The 27,333-nt window shown below is 54.2% G+C and overlaps 3 protein-coding genes across 6 annotated transcripts; all 3 read left to right on the top strand.

The window, feature by feature from the left end:
• The first annotated feature begins 194 nt into the window (after positions 1 to 194).
• On the top strand, positions 195 to 6,540 carry CALB2 (calbindin 2). Its single transcript, XM_071440565.1, has 11 exons — positions 195 to 352; positions 3,429 to 3,505; positions 3,694 to 3,783; positions 3,883 to 3,963; positions 4,801 to 4,857; positions 4,962 to 5,039; positions 5,153 to 5,208; positions 5,414 to 5,453; positions 5,574 to 5,627; positions 5,854 to 5,925; positions 6,151 to 6,540. Exons 1-11 carry the CDS (start codon positions 262 to 264, stop codon positions 6,265 to 6,267), a joined length of 813 nt encoding a protein of 270 aa, XP_071296666.1. The 5' UTR covers positions 195 to 261; the 3' UTR covers positions 6,268 to 6,540.
• A 1,242-nt stretch (positions 6,541 to 7,782) lies between these two features.
• GOT2 (glutamic-oxaloacetic transaminase 2) lies at positions 7,783 to 21,347 on the top strand. Its single transcript, XM_071440566.1, has 10 exons — positions 7,783 to 7,938; positions 13,218 to 13,374; positions 14,539 to 14,667; positions 15,025 to 15,084; positions 15,207 to 15,368; positions 15,815 to 15,919; positions 16,794 to 16,944; positions 17,596 to 17,761; positions 18,695 to 18,845; positions 19,327 to 21,347. The coding sequence occupies exons 1-10, from the start codon at positions 7,793 to 7,795 to the stop codon at positions 19,447 to 19,449; spliced, it is 1,350 nt and encodes a 449-aa protein (XP_071296667.1). The 5' UTR covers positions 7,783 to 7,792; the 3' UTR covers positions 19,450 to 21,347.
• Positions 21,348 to 21,454: 107 nt separating this feature from the next.
• Positions 21,455 to 27,217, top strand: SLC38A7 (solute carrier family 38 member 7). Of its 4 annotated transcripts, none has more exons than XM_071440567.1 (12): positions 21,473 to 21,579; positions 22,480 to 22,585; positions 22,749 to 23,189; positions 23,426 to 23,624; positions 23,712 to 23,856; positions 24,573 to 24,671; positions 25,401 to 25,458; positions 25,783 to 25,897; positions 26,125 to 26,272; positions 26,355 to 26,554; positions 26,818 to 26,872; positions 26,966 to 27,217. In XM_071440567.1, the coding sequence occupies exons 3-12, from the start codon at positions 22,923 to 22,925 to the stop codon at positions 27,066 to 27,068; spliced, it is 1,389 nt and encodes a 462-aa protein (XP_071296668.1). In that variant the 5' UTR covers positions 21,473 to 21,579; positions 22,480 to 22,585; positions 22,749 to 22,922; the 3' UTR covers positions 27,069 to 27,217. The 4 variants fall into 4 exon arrangements, with proteins under 4 accessions (XP_071296669.1, XP_071296668.1, XP_071296670.1 ...); XM_071440569.1 differs by having other exon boundaries at positions 22,789 to 23,189; XM_071440568.1 differs by lacking the exon at positions 22,480 to 22,585 and having other exon boundaries at positions 21,455 to 21,579.
• Positions 27,218 to 27,333: the final 116 nt, after the last annotated feature.

The raw sequence follows: 27,333 nt of genomic DNA on the forward strand, positions 1-27,333 counted from the left end.
GTCCCGCTGTCCGTGTGTCCCGCTGTCCGTGTGTCCTGCTGTCCCGCTGTCCGTGTGTCCCGCTGTCCGTGTGTCCTGCTGTCCCGCTGTCCGTGTGTCCCGCTGTCCGTGTGTCCCGCTGCCCCCCGTGCCCGGCCGGTGTCCCGGGGCGGCGGCGCCCTCTGGCGGCGGCGGGCGGCGCGGCGGCGGCGGGTATAAAAGGCGGCTGCGGGCGGCGGCGGGATCGGGAGCGGCGGGATCGGGAGCGGGATCGGGAGCGGGATGGCCGGCCCGCAGCAGGCCCCGCACCTCCACCTGGCCGAGCTCACCGCCTCCCAGTTCCTCGACATCTGGCGGCACTTCGACGCGGACGGTCAGTCCCGGGGCGCGCGGGACACTTCGCTCCTCAAAAAACCGGCGGGGAGGGCAGCGGGCTGAGCATCCCTGGGGGCGCGGGGCTGAAGGGGGGGTGGTGAAGAGTCCCTGGACACCCTGGAGGAGAGGATAGAGCCTCCACCGCCGCAGCCCGGGGCTAACGGTGAGCCCCCGGGGTGATGGAGAGCCCCCGGGATGCAGAGACTCCAGGATGGAGAGTCTCCGGGGTGATGGAGAGTCTCCGCGGCGCAGCCCCGTCGGTTGAAGCTCCAGGGTCGGGGATGCAATCGATCCCCCAGGACCCCCCCGTCGGGAAAGGACGGGGAGCCCCAGAACTGGACCCCACTGGGAGCCTTCAGCCCATGGGACGCTGAGCCCGGGATATCCCGGTTCTCCTTGACACGTCCCCCGGGTGCCTTGAGAGCTGGGATTCGCTCGGGGCTGGTGTCACCTCTGGGTGCTGCTCTGGGCGTTTTGCCCTTCCCGGTGTGCCCAGTATCCACCCTCGGTCCCCTCCGTCTCCCTGCCTTGGCAGTGCCCCACACTTGGTACCTGGAAGGAGTGGGGCAGTGTGGCCACCAGATTGGCCCCAGGGCCACCCCCTTGCCAGGAGTGACAGAGCGGGTGTTCCACGCCTGGAGCAGGCTGAGGAACGGTCCCTCCACGTCTGGAGTGCTTGGTCTCTGCCTGCCTGCTCCCCAGCCTCCCCAAACCTCTCCCCGGGGATGCTGGCAAAAACCGTGTCCACTATGGGGATGCCACCTTCCCATGGAGTCACATCTGGGCAGGACATCCCATTTCTACCACTGTCAGCCCCAAAACGGGGGGGAAATGCAAAAAAGCAGCATTGTTTTGTGGGAAAATAGTTTCTTCTAGTGCTACGGTGCCGTGAAGGAGGCTCAGCCTGCTGGGAACAGCAGCCCAGGGGAAAGCTCCTGCCCTTCACTGAGTCTCCTGCTCCTGCAGGGAGGTTTGGGGACCAAAAACCTCCTGGGAACTGCGTCATGTAACCTCCCCAGCTGCACTGCTGGAACTGGAGCTTAGCTTGCTCCTGGCTGCATTTTGGGGTCCCCCCCTGCAGCCTCACAGCATCGGGGACACAGACACAGGTCCCTGTCACTGCTGGCACTGGAGCAGCCACCAAGGGGCTGGGAAGGTGGCACTCCGGTGGGAGTGGGCAGCTCCCAGTGTGGGTGTCCAGCTGCCTCCCTGCAGTGTGTCCCACTGTGCCCTTGGATGTGCTCTGTCATCTCCAAAACACCGCGGCAGGCACGGCTCCAGCTTGGCCCACGGCCCCCAGGCAGGGCAAGGCTGCAGCACGGCAGGTGCCCAGGAGAGGAGGGACTCAGGCATCGGGAAAGAAGGTGGCCTTGACAAGGACAATGCTCAGCTGCACCAGGCAGGAGCTCCAACAGCCCTGGCTGCTTCCCTGTGCCAATGGAGGGACCTGGGGTTCATTCCTCACTGCATGGGACTACTTCACCCAAGCTCATCCCTGCATTTAAACCCCTTCAATGTGGCTTCCACGCTTTGAGCCACCTCCCCTCAAGGCTTGTCATGCCCCAGAGATGTCCCCTTGGATGTCTTTGATGTCCTCACTTTGATGTCCCCAGCTGCCCCGAGGCTCCGAGGTGGAGCTGCCTGGACTGGCTGTGGCTCTCCGGAGGGGATTTTCCATGACACTCCACATCCCGCTGCTCTGCGGACATGGATCAGACCTGTCCAAGCTGCTGCTTGGAGGAAGCCGAGCTACTGGCCACAGCTTTTCTTGGCCTTATTCTTTTTTCCCAGCTCAAAACTCCTGTTGATTTTTCTTTTTTCCCCAACTGAATTCAAAGCCACTCAGGGTTCTCCTGCACCCACAAAAGCAAAGCCCCTGGGAAAAGCAGTGGGAAGCCAAAGTACCTCAGTGGGTCACACCAGCACCCCAATATCACCCAAGCCCCTCATCCCCTCCTGGGAAGGATGCTGCTCATCCATGGGGATGTGGTCACCAAAGAGGAAGGTACCCTGGGATCTCCCCAGTGCTTTGAGCTGGGATGTGGATGGGCTATTCCCAGCTGCTGTGTTGCAGTGGGGAGCAGAGGCTGCTGGGGAGCCTGCAGGTGATAACGCCAAAGGTGGCGCAGAGCAGGGAGATGTGGTCCAAGCCTCCAGAAGCTGAAATGCAGAGCAATCCTGGGGGAAATATTCACAAGCAAGAGCCCTGGCTATCCCTCAGCCAGGCACCTCAGGGGAAAGGGCAACATCCCTCTGCTGTGTCCAGATGTTCTTGGAAGGGAGGATTTCTGGCAGGGAGGTGACACCTTGCCTGACAGCACCATGGAGCCAGTGTCTTCACTGCTGTCTCCAGCTGTGATGTGACCCTGCTGCTTCCAGGCACAGCAGCCACCCCCCAAGGCCACCAAGGGCCAACACTGTGGGAGCCAAGTGTGGCTGAGCCCTGGCTGAGCCATCCAGCCATCGAGCATCCCACAGGCAGGGCAGGGCTATGGATACCCCGGGTTCCCAGGGAGCCACATCTCAGCACAGATACTGGCACTGAGAGGTGTGAGGTACACAGGACAGGGATCTTTTTGAGTTCCTGGCCATGCTGGAGATTGGCAGTGGGGTCAGCCCTTCCTGGAGCTGATCCTGTACCCAGGATGGGGGGATGCTGTGCTGGGTGCCTTGCCTCTGCTCCCCATTTGCCCCTGTGGCCCCCACAGGGGGTTGAGAGGAGACATTCCTGCCTGGGAGATGCTTGCACAGGATGGGGTGCCTTTATTTAAGGCATCTGATTGAAGCATCAGATACAGAAAATGCAGCAAAGACCAAGATGAACAAAGTCCCCTGTGCCCCACAAATGAGTGCAAGTGACAAGTCCAGCACTGTGTCACCTGGGCAAATTTGGGCATCACCAGTAGTGTAACACCCAGCATCAACATTGGCTGGCATTTCCTTGCTGCCACAGTTGCCTTGGAGCCATGTCCTGGTGCAGAGGAACAAGTGCCCTGTCCCCTGGGAGCATCTGTCCCTCTCCTCCTGTGCTCTGACACTGTGAAAGTCCTACTGCATTTTTTTTCCTCCCACAGGAAATGGCTACATTGAAGGTAAAGAGCTGGAAAATTTCTTCCAGGAGCTGGAAAGTGCAAGAAAGGGGGCGGGTGTGGTAAGAGCATATTCTGGTTTTGCTCCCTCCTTCCCCTGTTCCCTTGTGCCCAAAGACTCACACTCATGTGAGCCCCACCTCCTTTGGGCACTCATGAGTGGGACTGGGACTCCTCTGGGAAGAAAGCAGGAGAAGATCAGCACAGGGAATGGGGAAAATGCTCCCATTCCCTCTATCCTTGCTGGCAGGACTCAAAGAAGGACAATTTGGGTGACAAGATGAAGGAGTTTATGCACAAATATGACAAAAATGCAGATGGCAAAATCGAGATGGCAGAGGTGAGTGGTGCTGGACCTGACAAACCCCAGGTTGTTCATGCTCCACCCCCATGCTCATGTTTCCCCTCCACCATTCCACCATGCCTGTGTTTCCCACAGCTGGCCCAGATCCTGCCCACAGAGGAGAATTTTCTGCTGTGTTTCCGCCAGCATGTGGGCTCCAGTTCAGAGTTCATGGAGGTGAGTGGGACAGGCTGCCCTGGGGGATCCCCAGGGAATTCAATCCAGCTCCACCAAGGGAAAACAACTGGGAGCTTGAACTGCCCAAACCTCCCCTGGTCTCCCCAAAGCTCTTGGCAATAACTCAGCACTGAGAGGCAGTACTGGTTTAGGGAAGAGCAGGAGTGTGGTGATTTTTCCCAGTTCTCAGCACCCCTTGGACACTTCTCAAGGCAGCTGGGTGCCTCATCGCAGCCTCCAGGCCAGGTGAGCTGCAAGAATCTGGGGCTTTTTTGTAAACTTCCCCTCATGGTTGCTCTTAAGTGCCTAAGGGATGTGCAAAGCCAACGCTGTTCTAGGCCACCCCACAACCTCACTGTGCCCTTGCATGGGGTGAACCTACACAGGTGGAAGAGAAATTGCAGATGGGAAATAAAACATAGCTGGGAGTGGAAAGGAATGTGCAGCATCCTGGAGAGGAAGGAGCTTGTACATGGAAACTGAATCCTGGGTGGAGGGGAAGGCTGAAAGAGGAGCACCTTGTGATATGGTGGGGGGGGGGAGGGTAAGCGGACACTATTGTTTAATTGGGGGATGTAATTAAATATTATTAAATATTAAAGCCTGCTCTTGCATACTGACATGATTATAAAGGTGCTTGAACTCTTGGTGTGGGCTGAACAAAAGCATCTTGCCCCAAGGGAGAGCAGATGATGCCAGTGGGAGCTGTGAGACGGCCCCATCTCCTTTAGGGTGGTGGGGGACACCCTCAGCAGGGATTTATGGGGACACACACACATGTCAGGGGCGAGTGGGGGACACGAGCCCCTGCAGAGGCTCATGGCAGTCCCTCCACAGGCTTGGCGCAGGTACGACACGGATCGCAGCGGCTACATCGAAGCCAACGAGCTCAAGGTGGGCTGTGGGCATAGGGTGGGCTGGGCTGGATCCCTGCCAGTGGGACATCCCTGCTGGGACAGCCAGGGATGGGGACAGCCAGCAAAACCCTCTCCTCCCAGGGCTTCTTGTCGGACCTGCTGAAGAAGGCAAACCGGCCCTACGACGAGCCCAAGCTGCAGGAGTACACACAGACCATTGTGAGTGGGACCTGGGGCACTGTGTCCCCACCAGGGGTGTCAGCACCCCAGCTGGGTGGCAGGCAGGGGAGGAGGAGGTGATGGGTGACAGGGTGCTGTTTGTATCCCCACAGCTGCGGATGTTTGACATGAATGGTGATGGGAAGCTGGGCCTCTCCGAGATGTCCCGGTAAGGTCACGGGCAGCAAGAAGGAAGAGCTGGGGAGGGAAAGACACCTGAAATGCTCATGTTTAGGAAGAGTCTGCTCCAGCTTCCAGGGAAAACTGTTTTCCTCTTGAATTTACTCATGTTTCTGAGCAAAATATCACTGGGATTTAAGAAAATGCCTTTTTCTGGCTGCTTCCCCCTCTTCCCTGCCATTCTTGTTTTTCAGACTTTTGCCTGTGCAAGAAAACTTTCTTCTGAAGTTTCAGGTAACATAATACCACTCCTACTGCTAATAATAACAACAAAAACGACCCATTCCCATTGATTGTACCTCCAACCCCTCTCTCATACCCTCCTACCTCTTTCATTCCCTTGTCACTTCCCAGGGAATGAAGCTGTCCTCAGATGAGTTCAATGCCATCTTTGCCTTCTACGACAAGGTAGGGAGCCAGCTCATGGGAAACTGCCCCAAATAAACATAACCTGGCAAAAAATAACCCCAAATCATATGGTTTTGGTTGGGGCAATTCCCTGCTCTGGTTTGGGTTGGGAGAACTGGGTTTACCTCTGGCTGTGCTGGGAGAGGGTCTGGGGATGCCCATGTCCAAGGGGGAATTGCAGGGCTTGTGTCCTTGCTGCTGTTGATGTCCCTCCCACGCTATCCAGGATGGAAATGGCTTCATTGATGAGAATGAGCTGGATGCACTTTTGAAAGACCTGTATGAGAAGAATAAGAAAGTAAGTGGGGGCAGAGCTTGGGTGCCACCCCCAGAGCCCCCCAGTTCCTTTTCCCATCTCCCAGCAGCATCTTTCCATGTCCATGTGGGACCAGGAGTGGTCTGAGTGGTGACCCTGAATCCTCATGGGAAGCTGCACTGGAACTGGGGGGAGTGTAATCTCAGCCTGGGGGTACTCCCCCAGGAGAAAGGGATGCCCATCCCCAGTGCCCCCCATGCCTTGCAGGAGATGAACATCCAGCAGCTCACCAACTACAGGAAGAGCATCATGAACCTCTCCGACGGGGGCAAGCTCTACCGCAAGGAACTGGAGATGGTGCTCTGCAATGAGCCCCCCATGTAGGACCCGCATATACACAGCCCACGCTCCTCCTCCCCAAAAACAAGCACAAAGGGGAGCCCCCATCACTGCAGAGCTCCCCCAGCATCTCTTGGGTTTGCTGTAGGTTGCTAAAATCCCATTTGGGGGGGAAAACTTTTTTTTTCCCATCTGCCTGGTTTGTTTAATGATATAATTTTTTTTTTTCTTTGCGGGGGTGTTGTTTTCATTCCTTTGATCTCTTGAGTTTTTATCATTTACCAAAGAACAGTTTACTAATAAATTCAAGTACTGCTAGACTGAAGCCCCTATTTCTCTATCCCATGGTGGGCTGCTGGGTGACAGGGAGGAGGGGGATATCACACTCTGATCTCACAGAAGACATGGCTGCTGGGTGGGATTTGGGAAAGCCCCTATGGAATGAGGATCATTGGAAAATCCCTGGGGAGCAGAGTGCAGGCAAGCTGGGTGGGGACACTGTACCTCCCATTTATCCCTCCCATTCACCTCTCCCACACCCTGCCAAAGCCTCTGGGACATCCCAAGGGTTGTTTCCCCCACTCCCAGTTTTGGAACCCAGTCCCAGGGTGACAATGCTGGCGGAGTCCCCGTGCAACCTTTCCCATTCCTGCACTATCCAGTGCAGCCCAGCTGAGGCCTGTATGGCCCAGTATGGTGCAGGGCAGTCCCATCTGGACATGTACAACCCAGTACAACCCTGTACAGCCCATTATGGCCCAGTAAAATCCCACACAGCTCAGTATGGCACAGAACAGCCCTGTATGGTACAGTGCAGTCCCATATGGCCCAGCACAGCCCTGTGTATCCCTCTGTGGGTCAATACATTTCTGTGTGGACCAGTACCACACCATACAGACCTGTGTGATGTTGTACAGTCCTGTGTAGCTAAGCACAGCCCAGTACAGACCTGTACAGTTCCACATGGCCCTGTACACCCCAGAATGGCACAGGGCAACCAAGTACATCCAATACAGCCTAGTTATGGCCTAGTACAGTCCTGTACAGCTCTATATGACCAAGTACAGCCCTGTGTATCCCTGTAGAGTCCCATAGAGTGTGTTACAATCCTGTATAGCTCACTGTGGCCCAAGACTGCCCTGTGTAGACTTGTATGGCTCCATATGGTGTAGTGCAGTCCTATACAGCTCAAGCACAGCGCTGTGTAGCCTAGTACAGTGCATTACCATACTGTATGTCCCAGTATGGCCAAGTATATCCTGGTACAAGATGGTCCAGTACAGCCTAGTATGGCCCACCATGTCCTAGTTAAGGCTCCATATCCCAGTACAGCCTACTACAGCCCAGTAGTAGGACAGCCCAGTACAGCCAGTATTGTATGGTACAGGATGGTCCAGTGCAGCCTAGCATGGCCCATATCCCAGTCGAGTCCTGCACATCCCAGCAATGCCCAGCCCAGCCCAGTGCCGCCCGGTACCGCCCAGCACCGCCCCGGACTGAGCGGCGCGGCTGCACTGACCCGAAGCAACCGCCAGGGGGCAGCGCGGGCGGTGGCCGGGCGTGGCGGCGCATGCGCGGGGCGGGGCGCTCAGCCGGCGCCCGTGGTGTAAAGTGCCCGCCCGCCGCTGCCACCACTGCTGCTGCCGCCATGGCGCTCCTGCACAGCCGCCGGCTCCTCGCCGCTCCGCGCCTCGCCGCCGCCGCCTCCCGCGCCAGGTGAGGGCTGAGAGGTGGCTCAGCCCCTAGGGCCGCCCGCCGGTGTCGGCGGAGGGGTTTTCCCGCGGCTGAGCCCCGCTCCGAGGTGGCGGCGGGGGGAGGCTGCGGGAAGCGGGTCCCCCCGTGCGGCCCGCGGCTGACGATGCGCTGGGGATGGGGGTTGCCGGGGGGACGGACCGCGCTCCGATTGGCTGGGGAGGGGGGTCCTCGCGCTCTGATTGGCTGCGGCCCAGCCCGGCGCCCCTCGCCTGCCCTTGAGGCGCCGCCGTGGAGGGCGCGTCGGCACCGGGGAGTCCCGAGAAACGGGGCCGGGGGAGCCTGTGCTTTAACGATGGGCTGGGGACACCCTGTGCCGTGACCGATGGGCTGGGGACACCCTGTGCCGTGAGTGATTGGCTGGGGTGCTGGTAGTGATGTACATTGTGCTTCGGGGCACGGATGATGTGGTCGGTGAGAGGCTGGACGTGCCCAGGCCATGTGCGCTCGCAGCGCAGAAACCAACAGTGTCCTGGGCTGCATCGCCGGCAGTGTAGGCATCAGGTAAAGGGAGGGGATGCTGCCCCTCTGATCTCCTCTGCTGAGACCCCACCTGCAGCACTGCATCCACTTTTGGGGCCCCAGCACAAGAAGGACATCGACCTGTTCGAGCAAGTCCGGAGGAGGCCACAAAGATGATTAGGGAGATGGAGCTCCATTTCTATGGGGAAAGGCTGAGTGAAAGAGCTGGGGTTATTCAACCTGGAAGAGAGAAGGCTTCGGGGTGACCTAATTGTGGCCTTCCAGTATCTAAAGGGGCTACAAAAGAGCTAGAAAGGGACTTTTGATAAGGGTATGGAGTGTCAGGACAAGGGGGAAAGGGTTTAAATTGACAGAGGGCAAGGTTAGATTAGATGTTAGGAACAAATTCTTCCCTGTGAGAGTGATGAGGCCCTGGCACAGGTTGTCCAGAGAAACTGCCTGTTGCGTCCCTGGAAGTGTTCAAGGCTAGGCTGGACAGAGCTTGGAGCATCCTGGTCTAGTGGAAAGTGCCCCTGTCTATGGCAGGGGTTTGGACAATACAATATTTCAGGTCTCTTCCAACCCAAACCATTCCAGGATTCTGTGTGCTGTAAAATGGGGCTGAGGTGGTGCTGTCTGCCTGCCCTGTTTAGTGGGACCAAAGGGACTCCAGTGACCCCATGATCCATGAAATGGGGTCGGAGTAGTGCTGGCTGTGCTAATGCTGTGCTCTCAGGGGTACAAACCCTGGCAGGAGCAGGGTGGGAGTGACTGTTTCTGTGAGGACCAGTCCTGCACTGGCAACTCTGGATTCTGCTGTCTCTGGTCAGCAGAGGTTTGGATAGAAGGATGCTGGAGCTGTGTGAAAAGCCCCAAACATCCAAGTTTCCATAAAGTACAGCTGACCTGAGAGCCATGGGGCTGGGAACATCACTGAAACTAGGTGGCCAAGAAGCAGAGTGTGCAGAAAGATCTGGATGAGGCCTTGCTGCTCTCCAGAACCCTTTGACTCCTGGCCCTCACTAGTGAGGAAGTCTCTAAGAAACAGCTTCCAGCCTACATCAGAGCAGGAATGCAGTGGTTTGTTTTAAATCTCTATTCCAGCAGTTGCTACTGCTTCTAAGCCAGCCTTGTGGCTCTTCTCAGCAGGGACAGAAGAGCAGCTGTTTAGAACTTGTGTTTTGTGCCCATGGACTATAGTAGGCCTGTGAAAGGTATGGAGCCTGCTGGCATAAGCTTTGCTTTTCTCAAGCTTGTTATAGAGCAAAGTGTAAATTACCAAATTGCATTGAGGTCACCCAAGAGAGGTTGTTAAGTTTGTAAGGAGCCTCTGTGCAGCCCCCTCTTTCCATTCAGGAATAGTGGCTTATTATGCAACAAGGGAAGCCAAGCACTGATTAGCAGTTTCTGTTTCCTTATCTTCAGCAATGCAATGTGGTGCTCCAGCTGCTATCATTAATCTGTGCTGGGAATGCTCTTTCTGGAAGCAGAACAGAGGTTAAGAGATATGAAATGGTTAAAACAGCTCTGTTGACACACAAATGCTAATTAGGGTGATAACTCAGTCTGCTGCTCTGATGTATCACAAGACAGCTATTTAAATACTTTTCTTGGTGGAAAGCTTATCCAAAGCTCACTGGGGCAAGGAATTTGTAGGCTTGAAAGATCCTGTAGTAGCCAGCAGCCTGCTAGCATTGTTCATGTGTAAATATTTGCTTTAGATGTGGTTTACGTACAGCCTTTGGCCCCTCTGGCCCCTTGCTCTGCTCTGTCTTGCAGAACTGCTGTGGGAGCTTTGGCAAAGCTTCTGAAATCTGGGATCTTATGTAGCTGTACCTCAGGGAATGTGGGCTGGCCTCTCCGCTATGGAAACCTTCACTGGGCTTGTAAATGCTTGCTCTCCAGGCTTGGCTTGAGTCCTGAAGCACTTCTTAGGTCTGTGCACTTGAGGCATAAGTTCCACATATATTTTTGAAAAATGTGCAAATTTATGCAATTCCTGGTGCATTTTTCCACCTTCTCTGTCCCACTACACCTGCAGTTGTGCATTAAACCAGCTCAGAAGACCAGCATGGCTGAAGAGTACAGAGACTATTTGGAGCTCTGATGAGCATCTAAACTCTGACTGGGCCTTCTGTGTGGAAGTCCTGTAGCTGGAGAATGTGCTTCCTTTGGCTTACATTGAGTATCCCTCAGGTAGTTCAACCCCAGCTCAAGTTTACTTCTGGTTAGTTTTCTGCACTGAATACCTCTGGCCTGGCAGAGATGTGCAGTTTTTAGCTTTGACCTTTATTCAAGTCCAATGTTCTTTTAATTGCTCAAAATAAAATACAAGGCAGCACAGGGACAACAGTAAGGGGGCGTAGCAGTGTTTTAAGGTTTGTGGCCTTGGACCCCTAGTAGTTCTCTTTTTCCCAAACCCCTTTGGGAAAGCTTTGCCTCTGTGATCTCTTTGGTATCCTGATGTGTTTGGACAACTCAGCCTAGGCTTTTTCTCCTGTGTCCCTGCAAACTCACCTCCCTGGAAACACCAGAGGAGTTTTGTTTTGCCTGGAAACCTTCATGCTGAGAACAGGAAAATAAGTCCTAAACCTACCCCGTCGGTGCCTTAAGCCAACACAAAAACCGGCTCAGAACAAAGGTACTTAACTCTCTGGAGTGCTGCAGCTTAGGTAAATGCCTGCAGGATCAGCATTAATTGCAGTATGTTAGAGCTCAGTGACCTGCCTAAGCCTTAGCAGGATCAGAACCTAAATACCCCAAACACTATAAGCTGCTTGGGGAAAAGCCCAGCAGAAAGAAGGTGCTGTCACCATCTCCAAAGTAGCAGCTCTTTAAAATAGATGGCCAGACTTCTGCAACCCTTGATACCAAAATAATCCTAAACCAGGTAAACTGAAGAAAGCCACACTACTGCACATTGTTTCTCTCTTTCCCTGCCTCTCCATTGCCAGGAACACATTGGGAGGGGTTTGTCCAAAGCTGCCTGAACCCGCAGCAGGAGTTTGCCCTGACAGTCCCCTTGACGTGTCCTGCTCAGGTTGGTTCCCCAGGTCACTCCCTCCACACTGGCTGCAGCCCCTGTCCCTCTCTGGAGGGTGTGTGTTGCTGGCATCTCTGACTCATCCTCCTTTCCAAGCTAATCCTATACTTAAGAGGTAATTAAGACTAGTTGGTGGTCTAAAAAACTCTTGTGATTTTAAGCACATCTTCCATTTTTAAACTACCTGAGGTGGCTCTACCTCTTCCTCAAAGCCTGTCAGAAGGAGTAACAGGCTTTTTTTAAAATTTGGAAATAGTGTACAGAGGGTTATCTGAAGTTAGTCTGAAGAGGGCAAATGATTGAGGCTCCATGAGATGCAGTCTACATACATGGGAGTGTGCAAAATTTTCCTGTAGTAAGGAAACTTGGCCTAAATGGACCTAAAACAGGGACAGAGTGGAGAGGAAAGATGATTGTGTGAGTTCTGCTGATCAGTGAGATCTTCCTTAACCTTCATGGCCCCGCTGCCCACAGACCTGTGTCTGCCTACAGAGTCTGCACTACACATTCAGCAGGAGGTCTGGCTGGCCCTGGGCTGGCTCCAGGCTGCCTGCATTGCCTGGGGCAGGACCAGCCCCAGGACAGCATTCCCAAGTTGGGAAAGGATCTTATTATCAGATGACATAGCCTTTCCTGGGCTGCAAAGCATAGTAAAGCTGATATGGCTGTCTGTCGGTGTGTTTCTCCTTCAGCTATCAAGGCTTGACTTCTCTCCTCCAGGAGATAAACCCAATCTACTTTGTATTGCACCCTTTGTTCCCCACTGAGCTGGGGGACCTGTGTGGTGAGTCAGGAAGCTCAGAGCTGCATGCAGTGCCTTCAGGAGGGGGCTGTGACAGCCAAATCCCTCTGCCAGGCAGGTTAAAAAACACCACACTGCTGCTCCTGCACTGTCTGCAGGCCTGCAAAGCCTGGACATGGGACAGAGCAGAGACTCTGGCCAAAGGAAATAACAGGTTTCTTTTTATAGCATGGTCGGCTCTGCCCTTGACATTAAGAGAGCCTCTCCATCTTCAGGGTGTGCTGCCAGCCGGGCAGAAGCAGGTGGCTCCTTGTTTTGGGGAAACACAAAGCTCCTCCTGATGCAGGGAGGTTTTGTGCTTGACAGCAGGGGAAGGGTCTTCACATGAGAGCTTGTCATTGTCACATGGGGAACAAACTGTCTTCTGTGATTTCCTGGAAAACAGCATTTGTCTACAACACCAGGGGAGGCAGAGTTTGTTGGGCAAAGAGTGGAAATACCTTTATTTTGTCAGCCAGTGCTGGGAGAAAAACAAATTGTTTTTCATGTACTACAGCCTTTCCAGGAGTTTGGAAGAGACTCCATATTCATGCTTTTGTGCAATTGCCTGGGTCTGGCCAAGGTTCCCTGGAGGGGAATGACCTGTGCAATCCCACATGCAGGCTCTGGGCACTTGTCCAGAGCATGGGAGTTCAAGGCTCCAGTTTCCTGGGCTCTGTGTGGTGTTAGTACATAAGGCAAACAGGAGCATTTCAACATGCTAATGACTGAGAGGGAGTCAGTTATCTTCAGCCACAATGACCTGAGGCTCTTTGCCCATTCTGTAATATACAATGTGACTTAAATTGTTTGGTTTGGTTTTTTGGATAATTCTCTGAACACTATTTGTACCTTTTTCAGTGGTTTAAAGACAAGATTTCCCTTGTGGATTTCTGTTGGTGCACATCTCTGCCCAGTTCTCAAGCCTCATGCTTAGCTTCTTGTTTCTCCCTTTAGCTCATGGTGGTCCCATGTGGAGATGGGTCCCCCTGACCCCATCCTGGGGGTGACAGAAGCTTACAAGCGTGACACCAACTCCAAGAAGATGAACCTGGGAGTGGGGGCATATCGGGATGACAACGGGAAGCCCTATGTCCTGAACTGTGTTCGCAAGGTGAGCTGGCTGCTGGGCAGGGCCAGATCCAGGTGCCAGATACCCTGAGGGAGTCAGGGAAGGGGAAGGTCACTAAGCAAGTTTTGTCTGTTGATCCTTAAAATAAGCTCTGTCTCTAACAGAGCAGGACAGTATTCCTGGATGTCTCCCTTAGCAGGACTAATGCTTTTGACAATGACAGAGCCATTAAGTAGTACAGGACAAAACAGAAAGTACATGTCCTGTTCCCGTTCAGGTAACTCTAACTTGTTACTGACTTCTATGAGCCCTGCAATGCACCTGTTCTCTGAACTTCAAGGTGTTTCTTGAACAGGCTGATGTTCTTCAGGGCACCCCATAAGGGAGGAAGGAGCTGACATTGGCCCCTTAGTGGATTAGTCTTAGAAATTCTGCTGAGCCGATACTACCAGTTTCTCCATAAGCCAGTCTAAAACTCCAGCCCAGGGTGTGGACATTGCCCTTGAAGGGATTATGGGGTCTTTCAGGGCTGTAGGGGTAGAAATAGGCTGTTAAATAGCTGGCAGCTGACACATGCATTGATTGGCTGCAATGACAGGGAGGGTGCAGGGAGAGTGCCTTTTCCATGTGTCTCATCAGTGTGGGGTTTAATGCCATCCCTTGCCCTCCCTCTGTCTGTGCAGCTGGGTCACAACCAGGGAGCCTGGATTGTGTCACAGGGACAGTTTCCTGGTGGTATGTGAATACTGCCAGGGTCTGTGCCACTTCCAGTATGACAAGGCCCTACAAAATGTTTGCTACTCTACCTGGTTTGGGGATGTATCCTATGTAAAGATGATATCTGCCTCTCAGTAACACTCAAGTCTTGCTTTCCTGCAGGACTATTCCTGCTTGGGGAAAGAAGTGTGTGTCCTTGTGCAGCAGCATTGACTCGTAATGGGCTGGAAGTGGTGCTCTCTTCTGGTGCCAGGTTTCCTTAGCTCCACGGTACCAACACTGTCACCCACTGTGGGCTCTGGTGGCTGCGTGGTTTTATCTGAAATGTTTACTGCTGCCCCTTGCTTGGAATGAGCTCCACAGAGAAACTCCTGTAAACCAACCTTTGCCCCCTTCGAGCAAGCAAATGTGCAGAGGAGTGACCTTCAGCTGTCCATCATTGTCTCCATGGTGATGCCTTCCTCACTGAGCCTCTGCCCTCCCTTCCAGGCGGAGGCCATGATAGCATCCAAGAAGATGGATAAGGAGTACTTGCCCATCGGGGGACTGGCGGATTTCACCCGGGCATCCGCAGAGCTGGCTCTGGGAGAAAACAGTGAGGCTTTCAAGAGCGGCCGGGTAAGGAGAGGCAGGGACAGAGGGGGCAGGGAGGACACACGGTCTGTGTGTGGGTACTCAGCAAATGTGGAAGAACTGGTGGGGTATCGATGCTTCTGAGTTGTGAGCTGGCTGGCCCCAAGGATCACTGCTTCCTCTGAAGGCTGGGGTGAAACAGCCCTGTCCAAGGAGGGGATTTAACCTTGCCAGGGGGCCCAACTCCCTGCCCTGGAGTTGGAGATAGATGCTGACCCCTCTTGTCCCTCCAGCCCGTTATCCCTGTTTGGGTGTGCTGCTGCCAGTGCTGACACAGTGACTGCGCTCTCCCTGTAACACAACATGGCTACTCAGACTCATATTTTTTTTCTTTTCTTGCAGTATGTTACTGTGCAGGGTATTTCTGGGACTGGATCTCTGCGAATCGGAGCCAACTTTTTGGTGAGTGCCTGGCCAGGAGTGGAAGGAAAGAACATATTTTGACCAGAGCTGAATTTTTACGGTTTTCTAACTGCCTGTATGTATACAACCTGTTAGAACACTCTTGTCTTTCTATTGACCAGCAACGATTCTTCAAAGCCAGCCGTGATGTGTATCTACCCAAACCATCCTGGGGCAATCACACTCCCATTTTCCGTGATGCTGGCATGCAGCTTCAGGCTTATCGCTACTATGACCCCAAGACATGCAGCCTTGACTTCTCTGGAGCCATGGATGACATTTCTGTGAGTTGCCTTCCGTGCCTGGAAGAAGGGAGGTCATGTGGGGAAATGGGTGGTGATATTACTTAACCCTATATGTGATTGTGCTGCATGAAGCTGTGTCAGGAGAGGTTTAGGCTGGATATTAGGAAAAGATTTTTCACCCAGATGGTGGTTGGGTACTCAAACGGGGTCCCAAGGGAAGTTGTCATAGCACCAAGTCTGCCAGGGTTCAAGGAGTGTTTGAACAATTCAGCCACATAGTGTGGTGCTTAGAGTTGTCCTGTGCAGGGCCAAGGAGGTGGACTCCTTATGGATCCATTCCAGCTCAGAATATTCTGTCATTTTATGTTGCCTGAAGGCATTGAATCAAGGCTAGAAGCCTCACAGAACTCATCTAAGCTGTCTCATCTGCTGAGGAGAATGCTCAGATAGCACTGATGATTCATTCTCTATAACATCTTCCTTAGAAAATTCCAGAGAAGAGCATCATCCTCTTACATGCTTGTGCTCACAACCCCACTGGGGTGGATCCCCGGCAGGAGCAATGGAAGGAGTTGGCAGCTACAGTGAAGGTAAGCAATGTCCCAGGGGTACTGTGCCATTCCTGGGCAAACCACATCTCTGGCCTTTCATGGGTGGCACCTGGTCTTCGCTTTGCTAAAGGTTATTCCCTTCCCTGAAGCCAGGATGGGTGTCATGTTCTTCACAGGAGCCAGCCAAATGTACCCAGACAGCTTCTAGCTGACCATTGGGCTTTCTGCTGGCACCTTCCCAGGAAGCTGGAGTAGGGAGACCTGAAAGGAGAGCAGCAGGGTTGAAAGCATGAGCTATGATTGCTGGAGCAGAGAACCCAGTGCTGGTGTATCAAAAATGCTGGAAGATCTCTCACATGCCTGGTGTCTCCTTGCAAGCTTCCACTGCAAATAGAACGGGACAGGTTCTACCTTCTCCTCCTTCCTGCTGCTCCATCAAGCCTGTAGCCAGTGAAATTTGGCTTGGAGATTCCTGGCCTTAGTAGGATCCTGAGAATTGGTAGAATTGGTGATCTCTGTGGCCTACAGAAGAGTAGATCTAAGGGGCAGTGTATCTGTGGTATCTGCCTAGCTGACTAGAGAGTTGCCAGGTGATTTTCCTGAAAACTGATAATACAGAAGACATTGAAGTAGACTATTTTATTACTGTTGAATTTACTTCTGCTTCCTGGGCCAGACTTGCACATCCCATAAATGCCCTGCAGGATCTTTAGCTGCTGTTTTGATGTGTGCTGGGTAGCTGCAGGTTTTGGGCTGCTTTCCCTGTGGTGAATGAAGGGGAATGGCTCTCTTTCTGGAGGAGAATCGCTGCAGGTGGACAGACCGCTGTCTGCATGGCTTTTCTCAGCCTGCTGCCCTGCTTCTTGGAGGGTTGCTCAACTTCTGTGACACTCTCTTCCATCTTTGCTGGCAGAAACGAAACCTCCTCGTGTACTTTGACATGGCCTACCAGGGCTTTGCCAGTGGGGACATCAACCGGGATGCTTGGGCTGTGCGGTATTTCATCGAGCAGGGCATCAACATCGTCCTGTCACAGTCCTTCGCTAAGAACATGGGGCTGTACGGTGAGTGGGGCGTGTGACAAGGAGATCATTTCATCCAGGCTGCTGGTGGGACCCCAGTACCTCCAAGGTTTAGCAGCCAGTGTCTTCCTGCTGCCTGTGTTCATCCTGCAGTACTGGGCAGGGATAATCCATTAGGAGCTGGTGGAGACCCTTCTAGAGAACAGGGATACCCTACAGCTGTGTGGTGTTGGGTGCCACAGTATAAGAAGGATATAAAGCTTTCAGAGAGTGTCCAAAGGAGACTACAAAGATGGTGAATGGTCTAAAAGAGAAGCCATACAAGGAGCAGCTGAGGACACTTGCCTTGCTCAGCCTGGAGAAGAGAAGACTGAGGGCAGAGCTCATCATGGGCATCGGCTTCCTCTCAAGGGGCAGCATCTGCTCTCTGTGACCAATGACAGGACCCAAGGGACATAGAAGTGTGTCAGGGAGGATTTAGGCTGGATATTCAGGAGAGGTTCTTAACCTAAAGGGTGATTGGGTATTGGAACAGGCTCCTTAGGGAAGTGGTCATAGCCTGACAGAGCTTAAGGAGTGTTTGGACAATGCTGTCAGACACAGGAATTGTGGGATTCTTGGGGTTGTTCTGTGCAGGGCCAAAAACTGGACTCAGTGATCCTTCCAACTCTAGATATTCTGTGATTCTCTTAGGAGAGCGTGCAGGTGCCTTCACAGTGATCTGCAGTGATCCAGATGAAGCCAAGAGGGTCGAATCCCAGCTGAAGATCCTCATCCGCCCCATGTATTCCAACCCACCTGTGAACGGAGCCCGCATTGCCTCCATGATCCTGAACACCCCTGACCTACGGAAGGAGTGGTAAGAAGAACTCTGTAATGCTCATGACATTGAGGTCTCTTTGTGCAGCCCTGTGCTGTGCTTACTGTGTGCTGCTGTCACAGGCAGCTCTTAGCTTCAGCAACAGTCAGAACCATGTTTACTCTGGAGAAATCCCTGCTTATGTCCTGGCATCAGCTGGTGTCAGTTTAACCTGACACAAACAGGTTTTCCTTGTGTTGCTAAGGAAGAAAACTCTGTGTAAAGGAGGGGATAAAGCTCCTGAAGGATTGAGGGCTGCAGGAGCTGCCTATCCAAGGAGCATAAAATTCTGAGGCGGTGTAGCCATGTAGTGTGTCTCATGTGGGGGAAGTGGAAGCATAAGCCCCCTGGGAATGAGACCCAGGAATGTAACCCTCATGCCCTAAGCCTGATTCCTGGCTGTGCTGTGCTGTTTTCCCAGCCTCTTGGTGCCGGGTCCCTCCCAGCAGCTGGCCTGGCAGAACAAAGGTTGGCAGTGTGCTGTGGCCTCGCTGGGGGCTGTGTTCTTTTGGCAGCCTGACACTTGTGCCTCATCCAGGGCCCAGGAGAGACATTTCCTAGCTGTGCTGCTTTGGAGCAGGGCCTGTTTGCCAATGCTACCGCTGCACTCTTGGTTTATCTGTAGATAGTATTTTATCTGGGTTTGAGTAGTGCTGCCATGAGGCATCCTACTGACCTGTGGCTTTCAGATGTGAGAAATGTCTATATTCTGGTAGTCATGTCCAACAGCAATGGAATAAATAAAAAGAGGTCACCTTCTGGTATCAGGAGAATGAAGCAGCTCCCCCAGCTGGAGCTACATCTTCATGCTCATCTGCATCCGTCTATGGGACCCCTCCAGGTGGAGAGGTTGATTTTCAATAGCTGGGGTGGGGAGAGCAGCATTGGTGTGTTCTAGCCCTGCTCTGAATGGTTGCTGGGTTGGCTCCTCAGGCTCACAGAGGTGAAGGGCATGGCTGACCGGATCATCAGCATGAGGACTCAGCTGGTGTCCAACCTCAAGAAAGAGGGATCCTCCCACAACTGGCAACACATCACTGACCAGATCGGCATGTTCTGCTTCACAGGGCTGAAGCCTGAGCAGGTAAATGCAATTCCAGTGGTCTCTAAGTGTCATTCGCAGTCCTTGTCAGTAAGTTTTTGACTGCAGATGCCAAAATGAGCCCTTGTAAGTGCTTCTTCTCAGAAGGAACATCCTCCAAGCCCTAAGCACTGGCACATCATGGGGACCCGGTCTTGCTCAGTTCCCTGCTGTACTTGGGGAAGTTGAAAGTAAATGTAGCTGTCATGTCTGTCAAAGCAAGCAGTCACTGGGTGCTGCTCTGAAGTGACCCTAAAGGTCAGCTCAAGCAAGGTGACTATTCCAGCTGAACATCTGCAGTGTTGCTGCTTGGCCTGAGAGCTGAGCAGCATCTCTCTTGGTGCACAGGGTACTCTGCAGGTAGTGGGATGCCCTGTCTGCTGGCAGCCAGTTTGCTTTGAGTTTCAGCAAGCTGGGTAAATTTGCACTTTGCTGATATAGCGGGGGTTGGCCTGCAGTTTGAACTTTGCTCTTTTCACCCCAGGTGGAGCGGCTGATCAAGGAGTTCTCAGTGTACATGACAAAGGACGGACGCATCTCTGTGGCGGGAGTTACGTCAGGCAACGTGGGTTACCTGGCTCATGCCATCCATCAAGTCACAAAGTAAAGACAAAGGGGTGCCCTGGAGCTGGTGGCTTTCCCTTCCTCACCAGTCGAAGATGAGGAGGGAAAAGAAACAAGCAGAATACTTCAACCACAGCACTTGAAGCCGCTGCTGAATGTATCTTGTAGATGAGTTGTAGAAGCCTTGTCAAATCCACCCTGTGTTGTGGAGCAGGGACACAATTGCTGGCTCCTGCTCGTCACAGCCGTTCTTCCCGGCTGTCCATCCTTTCTCCATCATCCCCAGCACCTGTCTATGCTGGAGGAAGCAAATGCTTAGCAATGCCCTCCTACCAGTGTAGGCACCAAAGGCTTCTCCACACACATTTCTCCATGAGAAGGCTTTGTGAGGCTTTTGGCTGCTGGCCCAAGCAGAAGCAGGCAGGGAGCTGGGTGGGCTGAGTTGGAGGGCTGCTCTGGTGTGCTCCTCCAAGCTCCTCAGCCAGTCCCTGCTGCCAGCAGGCTCTGTCCTCCATCATCCCAGCCTGGGGCTGGGCAGCACCAAAGCTGTCCTCTGACAAACAGCTCTGAGGACTTCTCACTACCAAACTCTGCTCCGTCGTTGGCTTCGCTCTTTCCATCTGGGACTCTCCTTTCAGGTGTAATTCACAGTGGCATCAGTGCGTGGGGCAGACCAGTGTCCCTCTTTTCAACCTGTCTCACTTTCATACCTGGAGGTGAAACAATTTCTCAAACCCCCCACGTCTGCTCCCCAATAACAATCTCCTCTGAAAACTGCTCTCTGGTGGTCTCTGCCCTGCCCTATTCCTGTCCTAAGCCCAGCAGTCCAGCCCTATACCTCCAGCAGTCTTCCCTGCAGTATTTGTTGCGTGTCCCAAAGCTGTAAGCCAAGAGGCTGGCCCTGCAGTATGCCCCTCATGTGGAGGTGTGGGGCATCCCTCTCCCCTCTGTTCAACCACACATAAGGCGACACCAGAAAACAGAGATCTTGAGAGAAATAGGAGAGCTGATGACTCAAACACCATTCTGTCCTTCTAAGCCTAGTGTCCCTAAGGTCCTGTGACTTACTGGACTCTGATTTTTAATCCAAATAAACTGGTGCATGGCTATGTTGAGCTGGGGACTTCATCCTGTCATTGTGCGGCTGGATCCTGTCCCTTCCATGCACCAAACATTCCTGCTCAGGGCCATGCTAGCACAGGGCATCTTACATGACCAGTGAAACCCTCATCTCCTGAGAATCCCATGTAGAGAGGCAGTTCCCACTGATGGGCCCCAGGAGCACAGTGTGTGTGAACTGAGGTTGTCCAGGTGTGAGCTAGTGTCACAGAGCTGAAATTGAAGCCTATGATGTTGAACGTAGGTGTTGCTGGCGAGAGGACAAATTCCCAAAAGCTGTCTGCCTTGGGACACGGGGCCATCTTTGGCCACTGCCCCACGATGGAGTGGAGCCTCCCTCGGTGGAGCTGGAGGCATTACCTCTTAAGTCTGTGAGCTGTCTCCATCCACAGGCACCTCTTCCTTCTGCAGCCATACCAGGGTATTTAGCAGGGCAGTCCTCATTTCCCATTCCTGCCCAGGGCAGCTGTGTGCCCTCTGGAGCTGGGACAGGTCCAGTCTGGTGCACCTGTCCAGGTCTAGTGCACGTTGTTGCCAGACTTGCTGGAAGGCTGGATCCTCCCGCCGCTCCCTGACAGAAGGTTTCCGCTCCCACGCCGCTTGTTTACTGGTCCGTTGCCCACAGCCGCTGCTTGCTGTCCTTTGTGCAATAAACCGCTTTCCATGCCGCACACGCCGTAGGTGCTGCCCCACGGCGCCGTGGGTTCCTGTGCTGTGGTCCCCGGTTCTGCGTGGCTCTGGAGCTACCGCCTCCTGCCCTCTTACCCTCGTGGGGCCGTTCTTCTGCTCGTTCTCTGTACAATAAAAGCACCCTGGAGCACAGCCCTGTCTCTCGCCCTCTCCTTGCCGCGGTCCCCGCAGGCTCAGCCTCTGGGAAGGGCTACCCGAAGGGGGATGTTTCCCCATCGGATGTTCCCCCGCCTCCGGGGCTGGACTACAACCCCCGGCGTGCAGCGGGCAGGGCGGAGCCGCCGCCGCGCCGCCGCCGCCGCCGAGCTCAGCCGGGGCCGGGGCCGGGGCCGAAGGGAGCGGAGCAGAGCGCGTTCCCCGCCTGGTGAGTGGGGCCGGGATACGGACGGACCGGGGGGACACACGCGGGGAGCCCAGCGACCGGCCAGGGCAGGAGTCTGTGCATCCCCTGCGAACGCGGGCTGACCGTCACCGGCCCCGGGCCTTGCTCCTCCGGGCGGGGGGCGCCGCCGGCGCCGCGGGTCTGTCGAGTCACCCTCGGTGAAGCGCCTGCTCTCGGGATTTCTGGTTGCCAGAGTAGGGCGGCTTTGCCTGGAGGGAATGGACACCCTTCAGCATCCTCCCCCAGGCCATGGGAGAAGCATCGACCCCCTGCAGCATCCTCGGCTGGGTGGGAACTTCAGCCCACGCGGAGCCACCGGCCTGTCCCTCCACGGTCCTACCCACGGGGCACAGGGCGGCCCTTCCTCCCCTTCCCGAGAAATCTTTTCAGAGGATTCATAGCACAAGCACAGAGTTTAAATAGCCCAGAAGCAAGGAGTGAGCTGGGCAGGTGGAGTCTCTGTAGATGTCCTCTAGGAATAAAAAACAGATTTCCTTGAAAAGAGATTTCTCATGATCATGTAGATTCCTGCAAAATCCTGCCTCATTGTGAGGGTCGATCTCCTCCACCTTGGAGACACTGGGATGAGATTTAGTCTTTCCAACTCCCAAGGGCTGTGATGCTGGCAACACCATATCTTCAAATCCAAAACTTCTGAGACATCATCCATCTCCTGCTGGTTGTCACCCTGGGGGTGCCCTGGAAGGGGCCAGTCCTGCTTTTCCTGTTGACACAGTATTTCTGCTGCACACAGGTCATTCCTGTTGAGCCCAGCCTTGCTCTTTACTCAGGAGCACGTGCTCAGTTCTGTCTTGCAGAGCTTGCAGAAATTAGGGCTGGAAATCAGGAAGTGAGCCAGGACATTGGGTCTTGTGTCCACAGAAAGACGAGTCCTGCTGTAAAGCTGCAGCTCCTCAGCCCCACAGCCAGGGCTCAGTCCCCCGTCCAACAGCAGTTGTGTCCTCTCCCTGGATTTGAGGGACAAGAGGTGAGTTTTCCTGCTATATCTCTGCTGCTGTGTGTGTGCTGTGACCCTCCAAGCTAAGACCCAGGGAACTCAGTTCCCCTGTGCCCACACCTGATGCCCAGATTGTCCCTTGTTAATATAACTTAACTAACACTAAACAGTGTCGTTCTTGATCCCCTTGTAGGAGTAGGGAAGTGCCTGACTCCCGTGTTGCTGCATTCCAGCCTGTTTGTTTGCTGCCCTTCCTGCCTGATGGAGCCAGTGCTGGCTGAGGACCCTCCTCGAGGTGCCTGGCTGAGCCTGGTGCAGGAGCACTAGTGGGACGTGGACAGTGGCGTGTGCCACCTGCAAAGGGACAATGGCTCAGGGCACTGGGAGCATCAACAGTGACTACAGGGATTGGGAATGGAGTGATGATGCTGGTGAACGGGCCAGGCTCCTGCAGAGCCCTAGTGTGGAGACGGTACCCAAAAATTCAGAGAGCCAAGGAAATGGTCTGGGGGCCACATCGGCTCTGGGAGCTGTCTTCATTGTGGTCAACGCTGCTCTCGGGGCTGGGCTGCTCAACTTCCCTGCTGCCTTCAGCATGGCTGGTGGCGTGGCTGCAGGCATCACCCTGCAGATGGTGAGTGGGGAAGGGACAGTCTGCCATCCCACCCTGGGAGGGTGCACGGGAGGGACATGTGGTGCCTCAGAAAGAGCTTGGGGAGGACCAGACTCCTAGGAAGAAGCTCTTCTGGGTGAGGTGCACCAGAGATTCTCAGTGTATTCAGGGGTGGAGGGGTGGCTGCCTGGGGTGGCTGAGGGAACCTTGCCATGTTCTTGGCTCAGTGTTCCCTCCCTGTCTCTCTCCCATCCCAGTGCATGCTGATCTTCATCATCGGAGGCTTGGTCATCCTGGCATACTGCTCGCAGGCCAGCAACGAGCGCACCTACCAGGAGGTTGTGTGGGCTGTCTGTGGGAAGGTGCCTGGTGTGCTGTGCGAGGTGGCCATCGCTGTCTACACCTTTGGCACCTGCATCGCCTTCCTCATCATCATTGGAGACCAGGAGGACAAGAGTAAGTGCCTCCCATGGAGCAAATAATAACCAGTTGTTGTCCCTTCAGCTGGGAGGGCCAACCTGACCATCTTGGTTGTCCCTACAGTCATTGCTGCTCTGGTGAAGGAGCCTGAGGAAGTTGGGAGCAGCCGCTGGTACACAGACCGCAAGTTCACCATCAGCATCACCGCCTTCCTGCTCATCCTGCCCCTCTCCATCCCCAAAGAGATTGGCTTCCAAAAATATGCCAGGTGGGTGGGAAGAGCCCTCTGGGGCTGGGAGTTGGGGTGGACCAGCCAGCACCCACCTAAGCACGGTTGCAGAGGACAGGGACTGGAAATGCTGTGGTTCTAGTGCCCTATCTGCCCACTCATCCTCTGCTTTCCCGTGCCTCAGTTTCCCCATCTGGGAAGCAGAGGAGTGCCTGAGCATTGTGCAGCCACAGTGTCATACTTCAGGGCTTGTGTCCCAGCCTTCTGCATGCTGGAGGAAGCAGGGAATGCTGCTTTCAACTATATTGTCTCCTGTCTTTGGAGATGGCAATCCAGCAGAAAGGAGAGCCACTAAATGTCCCTAGGCTGGGTGGTCTGCAGGCCAGCCCTGCTCCACCAAGAATCTTGGTGTGACCTGGCTGCTGGAGCTGAACCAGCAGGGGCACCAAGGAGTGTCAGTGCTTCAACACTCGCCTCTTTCTCCAGCCCAAAACCCAAGTCTGGCAGGTTTGTCACTCAGAGAAGGATGGGATAACCCCCAAATGCAATAGAATTGTGTTGGCATCTGCTATGGGGACAGTGAGTGACATTTCCTGGCACATTCCCATGGGAAGGGAAAGCAAAAATGGGTCTGATAGGTAGGAGTGGGGTAGCCTGGGCTGTGCAGGACAGAAGATGGGGACGGAGGGGCTGGGAGGAGACCCTCCATGAAGCGGGGAAGCAGAGCACTCATAGCCTCCTATCCCCTTTCACAGCTCCCTCAGTGTGATTGGCACATGGTATGTCACAGCAGTCATTATCATCAAGTACATCTGGCCCGACAAGGAGCTGGTGCCTGTGGAGATCCCCACCAGGTGAGAGCAAGAGACGCGATGCTGTCGGTGCCACAGAGCACTGAAGAGCCAGGCAGGGCTGTGGGAGCGAGCACTGCAAAGGCAGGGGATGAATCTTACACCAGTCCCATCCCTGCTCCTGGGGACTCTGCATGTTGCTGCTAGAAGCTCCCAAATGGCTGCACCTCTGCGTGTTTCAGAGGAGCAGGTGGTGAAGAGGAGGAAAAGGACCTCTTAAAGGTCCCCATGGCTCTATCACAGGTTTTGATAGCACTGATTGGTTTTTATCTCTGACATATCCAGGCCTGGATTCCCTGTGCAGTGCTTGTACTCGCCCAGCAACAAGGGCTGTGTCTATATTTGGATGATTTTGGTTATTTCCTTAACCAGCACAACCACTGTGGCTTATTCCCTTCCTCACAGTGTATATTTTTGGATCCAGTGCAGGAATTTTATGGCAGAGCAAAGGTTTAACCAGTTTTTTGCGCTGCCCAACTAGATCCTTATTTTTTACTGATACTTTCACTTTTGTGTGCTCAGGTTTGGCTGTTTCTGTCTCAGTGAGAGGCCCTGGTCTTCAGGGAGTACCAGGTCCCAAGAAAACCTCATTCCATGCAATGGCATCATCCTGGGTGGGGGGGATGCAGTAAGGCAAAGACACTGAGCACTCCCAGCTCATCCTCCCCTGGTGCACTGGATGGGGGTCACAGGAGATTCTGGTCTGACTGATGGGTGTTTCTCTTCTTCCAGCCCCTCCACCTGGACAGCTGTCTTCAATGCCATGCCCACCATCTGCTTTGGGTTCCAGGTAAGGCTGCAAGCTTGGCACTCCCCTTCCATCCTGTGGTTGCTTGGGTGGCAAACTAAAACCATGCCTGTGTGATTGGCTGGTTGATTGGCTAAAACCCTGCCCGTGTGCTCACTGCCCAGCTTTGCAAGGAGGCTGAAGCCTTTTTAACATCTCACCACTTCTGGATGGAGATGGATCCATTTTACCCCAGCTAGGACGTACAGGGCATCCTGTCCCCCCCTGCTTTACCTGGGAGATATCACAACAAACACAGAATATCACGAGTAGGATTCCCCATGGTTCTGCCTATCACGTATCCCCACTGTCTCTGTGTCCTGGCAGTGCCATGTGAGCAGCGTGCCCGTCTTTAACAGCATGAAGCAGCCAGAGGTGAAGACCTGGGGGGCAGTGGTGACAGCAGCCATGGTGATTGCTCTCTTTGTCTACACAGGCACTGGTAAGTGAGGGGACACTGTGTGAGTGTGGTGGCACAGTCCTTGGAGTGGCTGTGAGCTTCAGGGGGGCAGGGACCCTCTGGTCAGCAAGGGTCAGAGGGAGAAGGGAGGAGAGTCCATTGGACACCTCTGCAATGTGCCCTGTGCCATATCCATCCTAGTCTGGTCCTTCAAACAGATGTTCAGGAGACTTGTCCCTGTCTCCTGCTGACTGCTCCCTTCCTGGCAGGCATCTGTGGCTTCCTAACCTTTGGAGCTGGCGTGGAGCAGGATGTCTTGATGTCCTACCCCTCCAATGACATCCCTGTTGCCCTCGCCCGGGCTTTCATCATCCTCTGTGTGCTGACATCCTACCCCATCCTGCACTTCTGTGGCCGGTGAGTGCTGGGAGACATGGGGCTGGTGTGGGAAGGAGGAGCAGCACGAGGAAACCCCTCTGTCCTGGGTCTGTGCCCACAGGGCTGTCTTGGAGGGTCTCTGGCTCCGCTACACCGGGGTAACGGTGGAGGAGGACGTGGTTCGGGAGCGGAGGAGACGCCTGCTTCAGACCATCAGCTGGTTCCTCCTGACACTCCTTCTGGCTCTTTTCATCCCTGATATTGGCAAAGTCATCTCTGTCATTGGGGGCTTGGCTGCCTGCTTCATCTTTGTCTTCCCAGGTAGGGATCCTGGGATGCTCAGGGGCTGACAAAGGTCTCATGGCCTTGTGTCTCAAAGAGGGAGGGGCAGGATGGAAACACAGGAACCAGGAGATTTTTAGAGGAGGACAAAAATGGGGTGTGAGGCCAGTCAGCAGCCCAACTGTTTTGGCTGGATGTGGAGCTCTGTAACAGGGAGTGCAGCTCCCTGTTTTATAGGGTGTCTGTTCAGTCCCCAGTGGACAGTCCTCATCTGGTTCTAATTTGCCTCCCCTGCCTTTCAGGGCTCTGCCTGATTCAAGCCAAGCTCTCTGAAATCCAGGAAACCAGGGCAATCAGGTAACTGAAATGTACCTCCCCTCTCCCCCATTCCCCTGTGGATATTGGGGTGAAGGACCCCTCTAAATATGCCCTGTCCTCCTGCATCCACAGCTGGTGGGCCCAGGTCAGCTACGGGGTGTTCATGGTCACCCTTGGAGCCTTCATCTTTGGACAGACCACTGCCAATGCCATCTTTGTGGATCTTACAGCCTGACTCCTCCAGGCTGGACTGCACTGCTGCTGCTGAGGGGATGGAGATTTCCCCTAGGACCAAAGGGAAGTGGGAAGAAAACGTGTTGGTGTGTTGGGAAGATCCAAGAGAAGATCCCGTTGTGACTCGGGGCTTGGCTGAACAAGCCCTGTGGTGGTTTGTATCTCATTGTCTTAAGGCTGCAGGCAGTCAGGCTTCTCTCAGCCCTGGCTCCCTGGTGAAGCCAGAGCAACACTACAAGGGGACCTGTCATCCAGGGCAAGCTCTT

Source organism: Agelaius tricolor, unplaced genomic scaffold, assembly GCF_023055355.1.
Source record: "Agelaius tricolor isolate 1412-34295 unplaced genomic scaffold, bAgeTri1.0.p SCAF_15, whole genome shotgun sequence".
Classification (NCBI taxonomy): domain Eukaryota; kingdom Metazoa; phylum Chordata; class Aves; order Passeriformes; family Icteridae; genus Agelaius; species Agelaius tricolor.